This window comes from Temnothorax curvispinosus, unplaced genomic scaffold (assembly GCF_003070985.1).
Source record: "Temnothorax curvispinosus isolate PA1 unplaced genomic scaffold, ASM307098v1 QBEX01007752.1, whole genome shotgun sequence".
Taxonomy (NCBI): domain Eukaryota; kingdom Metazoa; phylum Arthropoda; class Insecta; order Hymenoptera; family Formicidae; genus Temnothorax; species Temnothorax curvispinosus.
Genome location: NW_020217532.1, coordinates 235,329 through 244,197, shown reverse-complemented (window position 1 = coordinate 244,197; position 8,869 = coordinate 235,329). Strand labels below are relative to the sequence as shown.

Here is an 8,869-nt window from a genome sequence, read left to right as displayed (position 1 = left end):
TCTGAATTGAAGTCGATTTTAAATTTTTAATTGTAATTTTGTTACGAAAGTTTTCGCTATTGTCGAACGAAACAAAGCCCTTGCGGCAGTTGTTAGTTACATGAGTTATAATTGGTGGAAACTGTAGAACGCGGTCTACCTATTGAATACGGATGTGTATGCATATATCATTTGGTTATTTGTGGGTGTTTTATGTTACGGAAATAACAAACCTACCTGTAACGTTGAAAGCTACACCCTTAGAGGGAAGGCAGCGCATCCAGCTGGAAGAATGGTAAGGCTAATGGACCAATAACGAAAAATTTGGACGAATAATATATCCAACGGTCGTAAGAGGATGGATCTATGGGATTTCTACGGCACGATAATGTCGTAATTAAATAAAATTACGTAATAATAATAATATTGACAACGTTCAATAATATAGACTACGACAATTAATAATAATAGTAACAATAACGACTTTATTGCCACATACATAAATAAATGGACATGGCCGATGTACAGCGTACAAGCTGGATCGCGATCCGATCCTGTTGCGTCAAACTACCGTTCACAGTCTCTCATGTACATATACACACACACACACACACACACACACACACACGCACGCACATATATACTCTCTTTCTCTCTAACTTTCTCTCGCCTTTTCCGGCGGCACGCGCAGCCCGATGCAGTCGTCGCTCTACTTACAACAACGCTTCTACTTTGTATCGGAGCACGGGTTAAACATGACACCGCGTTAGAAACAAGCGATTCGCGAGGAATAGTCTCCCTGAAAGGGTGCATGCCCCTCGCGCCATCAGCACCGTGCGAGAGCGCGGGCTTGTGGAGAGCAGGGAGAGCTACGAACAATTTGCCTACAAGTGGTTTCGCCGCGCGAGGCGTACAACCGGTACACAGAATACAAAGTATCGAACGCGCAAGGAGATGACGGAAGTGCTATACGAAGGGACGGGAACGAAAGAGGGATGATCTCGTGGGGGAGTTCGTCGATTCGATTTTATCGGGCACTGTCTAACGGCGATAAGCGCGTCTCGCCCCAGCGATACAAAGCGGAATCCGAATTCCCATCTTCATCTGTCGTCTTCAGCATCGCATCCAGAGAGCACGCAGCCACCTAATTTCATATCTTTTTTTTTTAAAGATTGCGCTGAACTTTTAAGGACCTCGCGGTCGCGCACTTTTAACGACGACGTGAGACGAGAATTCAGTCCGAGCATCTCGCGTTAACGTTCGGCTATACGTACACATAGTTATACATGTTCTATCCGCGATATCACGGGGATCTGATTTCTTCCGGATCCCCGATAGATATCTCGAAGGCTCTCCCCTGACAAATGTCGCCCCGCCGGGGGAGGAAATATACAAGTTGGAGCCGAATCCAGGACGCCGAGCGAGCGAGCGCACCGCGAAACGACGGAGGAAATGTCGCGTCGCGAGAAGTCTTCTTTTACAATGCAAGACGGCGGCTTTCGGGCGAGAATCTCGCGCTTTCCTTTTCGCGTATCGCATTGACCGACGGCGCTGGCGCGAGAAAAAGTTAAAGGGAAGCCCCCCCTTGGTGAATGCCGCTCAGAAGAATATTCCTCAGAGTCCTCAGAGAGAATTCTTCGAATACCCGCGAATTCGAGAGAATCTTTCCGGTCAAGGCCTCGCGAGAATTCCCTTTGTGTCCGCGCGACGGGTGCGTTCCCTGCTTCGAGGGAAAACGTCCGACGCGTTTATTCGCGCGTCTCGCCGTGCGTCGCGCCGGATCGGTCGAATATTTCACGGAACGAAGATTGGGTCGTGCCCGTGAAACACCGTGACTATGGAAGATTGACGTGTGCCTTAAGCGCGGGATTGAAGCCGCAACAACGCCCGATTGTGCCCTTACACGACGACTCAATTAAACGTGACTGACGTTGAACTGTAAAATACGGGGAGGAAAGAAAAGGAGGGGAAAAAAAGGAAAAGCGCTCGATGCAATTCCATTTAATTGACACGTATGCACTTTGGGGGAGGGGGTCGCGACGCCGCTCGTCAGGTCGTCAGATTAGGCCCTAAGTAAACCAGAGATTCTCGAAGGGCGCCCGGCACTTGAAGGCGTATCGTGCATACGCCGCGTTCATCGAAAAATAGCGCGTGCTGGGAATAATTAATTAGCTTCAACTATATCATACTCGGCGTTTACCAAGTTCTCTCTTTCTCTCTCTTTCTCTCTCTCTAACTCTTTCTCCGCTGACACGTTGCACTTCGGGGGTTTTCTTTCGCCCGTTTGGCGCGACAGATTCGTTTGATATCATTTGCAGTGTTCCAATGAAGGCCTCGTCCCCGATCGCGCTGATGGCCGATCGCAGTGCATTTTCCGCTCTCTTTCTCTCTCGTTCTCTTTTTTTTCTCGCTAACACATCACTGAGTCACGTAGTTCGCAATGATTCCTAATGAATCGTCTGTGATTTCGCAATACACCACCACGTAATTGTATTAGCAAATCGACTTGTCGGCCTGACAACTGCCATCCGACCTGGCGAGGAAGAGTTTGCCGCTCGCGCACGCACACAGCTGATAGATGGTGGTCTCCTTCTGGCTCTGATGAGCGGACGAAGATCTGCCGGAGTGCTGTTGCTGCTGCTGCTGCTGCTGCTGCTGTTGCTCCCTGGACGAGTGCCCTTGCAGCGGAATCGCCGTTTTCAAGCCCTTTATGTAGACGGACTTGGCGTCAAGCCGGATGGCTCCGTGAACGCTCTGTAGTTTTAAATCCGTCAGGCAGGAGGCTGAAATCTCGCTCGCCCAGGACTCGATCACCACCCGCTGAGGAGCGTTTATCTTCAAGGACCTCGTCGCCGATTCGAGCCTGCACAGTACAATTTGATTTAAATATATGAGATTTGTGTTCAAAAAGTTCCCCACCTTTGTCTTTATCATTTTTGGAGGTTTACTTTTGGATCCTTGCGAATTTTTTCCTTTTTTTTTAAGTTCAAATTTACGTTAAAAGACCGAATATTCGACACAATTAAAAATATCAAGAAAAATTCGCAAACGGACTTACGCGCGATCACGAAGAAAGCGTACTAGAACTGCTCAGAAATGGAAACAGCGTTGAGAGTAATGTATCAACCGAAAAGGAACATATTTCGAAGGATATAGGGCTGAATAAGTTATAAGTAAACCCTCAAAAATTATAAAGACAAAATCCGGGTACTTTTTAAATAGATTCGTATATGCGCTACATGTAAAATATTCTACTTCTCTCGCGCCTTATATTTTAACGAGAAATTCTTTAATCCACCCGAAGACGATTTTTCCTTAGCGAAATTGTCGAGGCTCTAGCAATTTTCGAGGTACAAGCAGATTGAAGCAGGAGGCCTTTCCGCAAACATTTTCCTTCTTTAAGTTTCAAGAAGTTAGCTCTTCAATTAATTTCTCAGATGGAATTTACTTTAACAGAATTTCAATTTGCAACTTAATTACAGAGATATACGATATGTTAAAGATTGGATAGTTAAGCGATAAATGACGATTTCCTTATTCGATGTTTTCGCCAAATAATGATTAAAGAATTTGTCGTGAAGCGCGAGAAATAAAAAAAACTTTATATAGGTACACGTTATCGCGTCTCTTATAATATGTAAACTGAATGATATTAATTAATAAACTGCACGGCACATTCGTCGAGTATAGGATTCAAGTAACAATATCATTATTAGACTTCCAAAGCAGCGAACTGTATAGTCGATCGTGTGTCGCCCTTCGAAACACGATTATTCCCCACGAATTATCAGCAATTATCAGTGCGCGTGATTAATTGACTTGCGTGATTTACGACTTGATGAATACATCGGAGGGATGATGTTATTTATCAAAAAAGATTCGCAGCAATTTATCAAAGAATATTTTGCACGATTTAATTATTACATGTTCAATACGAGAATCAAAGTATTAAAGGATGGAAAATATAAATGATTGTTATTCCGATTATTACGGCGATGATCATTTCTTTAATAATTGAGTTGAAATATGGCGCGCTTTAAATATTTAAATGCCGAGATTTAAATACATATACTACTTATATTTGACAAGTGAGACAATAAGTGTCTTTCATACAAAATCAAAGTACACGATATTCAATCCCACACAGCACACTTTATCTGAGGGACGTCCTACAGATAAAGTGGGATATCTCAATAACCGGTGGATATCCAGTAGATATTTAATATCCAGCGGATGCACAAATGTCCCTCAAAATATCCTGTGCTGTGTGGGAAATAACAGTATCTAAATTTTCAGTATTATGGTAATATTTCATATGTCATATGACATATTTTTTTAGCGTATTGATCGGTTACAAAATAAAAAATTTCTTAGAGAGACTCGAGAACTTTTCTATCCTGCAACAAATCAACACGCTTCAAAAATTTAGGTATCGCGCGACAAATAAAATAGTACACCGTTAGGTTTCCAAAACGCTCTCAGTCATTCATTGCTATCATTACTATCTTAAGGGACGCTAAAGAATCTACAAGGCAAAATATAAAATGCGACAATAGCCCGTTCGTCGAAAGAAATTTGAAAAACGAGTCGCTGAATATTTTGTGTATATATATTTATCATACGGCGCGATAAGTATTTCGCGGCATTATTATGTATATACGACACGCTGTTTGTGTATGTAAAAATTATAAAGTCAGTACGTTGTCTTTCGCGCGGTGAGATTCGAGCGGGAAGACAATGGCCGTGTTCAGCAGACACAACTGTTCGTCTTATCAACACTCTGCGTTGATTGGTTGGTTATAAAAGTAAGAGGCAATCACGTTCGTCTGCTACTGAGCGGCTTGGTCTGCTGAACGACACACACGCGGAGTCGCTCCGTGTGTCACGTTATATGCGACAAGATTCTTCTATGAACGCGTATTGATCAATGATAGCGATTTGCCTTCCTTCCTCTTTGGTTACTGGCTTCTGTCTCTTTACAGAGGACAATACGGCCAAATAACGCAACGATTTGCAACTCGCGAACGTGTCGAAGCTCGAAGCGCCAGCAGTTTACTGACTGGATAGTGATAGAAGAGATCGTGGGGCGCGGGGCGTGGGGCGCGCGGGCCCGTTCGTCAACACGAGCGTCACAAGCGGCGGGAATAGAGTGGGGGTAGGCTCAGGTAGGCTGCCTAGGCCTAGGCACATACATATATACTATGACCTGTGACCTAGGCACGCTGCGCCGTGCGACGTGCTTAATTACTACCTCCGCTCCATCCCACTCCATCCCCGTCACTCGTGTTGTCGAAGAGCCACGACTCCATATTCCATAGTAATTTTTGGTATCGCCGTTCAAGGATTTCAAGATTTAAGTGGAAAATGAATATACGCAGGTATGCGATCGCGCGCTCGACTCGTTCATCCGAAGTAGGAGCATCGAAACGACGGCGGCGGTTGAAAAGTGCAAATTATCGTCTCGTGGCGACGTTTCGGCCGACGGTTATCCTCGTTAACGATCAAGTGAGAATACAGGACGAATCCAGCATCGAGCTCCGCTACGTTTCGCTGTGATTTTCGGATCGAAATCGCGATATGGTGCCAATGTGGTGCGTGCGTGAATTCAGATTTATCGAATTGCCGGATAACGCGATTTAAAGCAGTGGGAAGAGCCAGTGATATATTGACTGTCCATTAATATCGCATATATTCGACGGGATTTACGAGTGCGAAATGTATCGCGCGTATTTGCAGCGCTGCGCGCCGATTTTGTATTTTTAGACGGTTCGTCGCGTTTTGATTAGGTGTGAACTTGACTCGCGTAGTATCGATCGCGCGATATCGGAAGTGAAGTGCCGCTCGCCCCCCCCTCCTCCTTGTCCGGCCGGCGGTGAAACGACGTGGGCGTGTAACGGATCGCTCCCGAGCTGCGTGAACGTCGCGACGCGTTCACTCGGTGAGTACGCGGTCCGTAATTAGAGACGCACGTAGACCAACGAATAGACCCGCGTGTTCTCTCAGATTCGTTATCTTGCGCGGCACGAACTCGCGGCGTGCCAGTGATCTCCGAGATCGCGCATCGCGCGAGGTATGCTCGAACGCTAGGTTCGTTCGCCCGGGGCGAGATATCCTTCGCGGCGAAGCGACGATCGTATTTCCGAATCTCGCGCAGCGCGATTTATTCTCGACTCGTATTTCGCGTGTCCCTTTCGTCGTGACATTAGTCGTCGCTCTGAAGTGCGTGTGCGTATCATTTATCCGTCACGGCAATTTTCTGAATTGAAGCCGGGAGCAACAGGTGTAGCGTCGCCGCGGCGCGGCGCGGCGGCTACCACGTGAAGTTGGCCGCGCAATTTTCAAACGCACCCCCCGTCTCTCCGTCATTGCCAGCGTCATTGCGGATTCCCAACGCCGCCGACTGACGCCGCCGACTGCGTACCGTGCGAATTCACGAGACATCTCGAGTACGTGTGGACTGTGTGAAGACGTGGACGATAACGAGGTAATTTCTACGTACGGTAATCTGTCTGCGTTGCTTTTCCGTCGCGACGTAAAAGCGTGCGTGACGAACGTCGGTGCCGTAGTGCCGTGCGAAGCGCCGCGCGACCATTAACCTTACTTCCGCGAGCCGATACTGTGCGAGCATCGGGTTGAAAAAGCGCGAGTGTGCGAAAGGGAAGAACGAGATTTTTTAAATTTAACGGAGATTTTTAAAGCCTATTGATATTTGACCTCGTTTGAGCTGACGTATTTCTAATGAATTTGCAAAAAGTCAATAAGTCGCGACAAATCACGTTTATCGCATCTTAATTAATCACATTTTAATTTCAGGAGTGCTGTGCAAAGTATCGCGATCGTAGTACGCTGGTAATTAATTCGAACGCGATCGTATAATTTAACTGTGTGCTCGCGAGTGAGTATTTCGTAAGTGAAAATCTGAAGAGGCACTCGACAATTAGAGGATGGGATTCAAAGGATTCTGAGAGGAGGAGGAGGCCCGGGAAGGCATCGGGCAACGGCGGAGCACCTGTGGGGTGAGTAATATTTTATTTTATTTAACATTTGATACTCTCTTGCATGGAATTAATCATTCATTTTCATTGAAATATCTTGAATATCATATTTTATTGAATGTTTTAAATACCAAAATTAATCCGATTCTTATATTTATATAAGACATAAATTTTTTAATTTATAATTAAAAATAACTTTTTATATGTAAATTACATAATTACTTTAATAAAGATCTATTCAGAAATAAATAAACATACAAATTTAATGCGTATAATAATAATCTCTTTGTTAAAATAACAATTATTTTGAACACTTGCAATAACTTGGATATTTTTTTATTTTACAGATCAGCGTAGCTACGATGCAGTTATAACTCCGCTGTTGCGCATCGTGCCTGTAAGTAAATTCTTTTATTTCACATCAAGATAACGAATCTGTGAAAATTGTACGAGATATAAGATATATAGGTATAATATACATTACATATAATGCATTTAGATTTATATATTTATTAAATTTACTTTTCATAGATCCGTTGTTTTAAAATGGATGGGTTTAAAAAGATTAAAATCAATATTGAATCCTGGATATTTATTATTATCAATTTACTTTAAATATGAAGATGCATTTGTACAGATACAGAGCACGTTACGAAATAGAGCTACTATATGTTATTTCGTTATATTACGGAGTTTATATCAATATAGGACGTATTCATTTATTGACATACGTTATAATGTTTTATTTAAAAATATATATATATTGCGAGAGATCCATCAATCGTTTAAAATTTGTGAAACTTGCAAGTATGAATAAAAGCAGTAATAGGAAATATTTCGCAAATAAAGAAAGCTCGGTAAAAATTAAGCGATGATTGACTTTTTCTTTTTTAAAGAAAAAATTATTATCAAAAAATCTAGTAAAAGCATTATCATTCTTATACATTTCGCAGAGTATTTTATAACAAATAGGATTTTCAAGAATTGAGAATACCATAAAAATTAAATATATTATAATAATATTCTTAAGATTACTTTAAATGCATTATATATTTAAATTATTTAATTAATTGTTTAAATAAATAATGAGAGAAAGGAAAGCAGAAAGGGATTAAATAAAGCTATATAATAATTATAACAAATATTGATAAATTTTAAAGCTATAAAAGTTATAATAAATATTGGTGAATTTTGAAGAGATATAAAATTTTCACATTTAGTTATCTTTCCTTCATAGTGTTCGTACGTTATTAAGGACGCATGATAGATGATAAAGTTCGGAAAAAGATATTTATGTGCATATATACAGAAAAATGTAAGTATTGTTTAATTAAGAGAGAGATTTGACACATATATTTAATTTTTTTCTATTTCTAAATATATGTTTAATAGTATTTAAGGCTTATATTATCCTTATCCAGGATTAAATATTATATGCATACATAAGTATAAGAAAGTCATATTCAGAGATATTTTTTTACTATACATTATAAAAAAAGGACATAAAAGAAAAAATATGTTAAAAAATGCGGTGGTTATCATTTATATTTATTCTTACAATGTCTTAATTTTATTTTAATATTTTATAACCCATCCATTTATTGATAATTTAATTCTATATTATTTGAAAGAAAAATGACATAAAATTCGATAAATATTTCGCCGTGAAATAGAAGAAATTTTTGTACAGATTTTATCAGAATTTATCTGAGTACATATCACAGTGATATTAGAATATTTTAATAATAAAATGTAATTTAAATTAATTTTAATTTTGAATCTTTTAATAATTGTAACGTATTATATAAAAGGATAATTATATGATAATGTCTTGGGATAATATATGTAATAATGGTATATATCAAGAATATATAGAAAATATTTTTGACATGTAT

The 8,869-nt window shown here is 40.9% G+C and overlaps 1 protein-coding gene and 1 long non-coding RNA gene across 5 annotated transcripts in view; one reads left to right on the top strand and one right to left on the bottom strand.

Annotated features, from left to right (window-relative positions):
- Positions 1–463: 463 nt before the first annotated feature.
- Positions 464–8,869, bottom strand: part of LOC112457396 (zeta-sarcoglycan) — a 192,515-nt gene continuing 184,109 nt past the window's right edge. For all 4 annotated transcript variants that reach the window (XM_025020416.1, XM_025020417.1, XM_025020418.1 and 1 more), the window contains one exon: positions 464–2,842. In XM_025020416.1, coding sequence (XP_024876184.1) covers positions 2,473–2,842 — 370 coding nt within the window. In that variant the 3' untranslated portion in view covers positions 464–2,472. The remainder of the gene's footprint in view (positions 2,843–8,869) is intronic.
- LOC112457398 lies at positions 6,386–7,372 on the top strand. Its single transcript, XR_003041100.1, has 3 exons — positions 6,386–6,463; positions 6,793–6,995; positions 7,322–7,372. It is a non-coding gene; the product is annotated as an uncharacterized LOC112457398 (long non-coding RNA).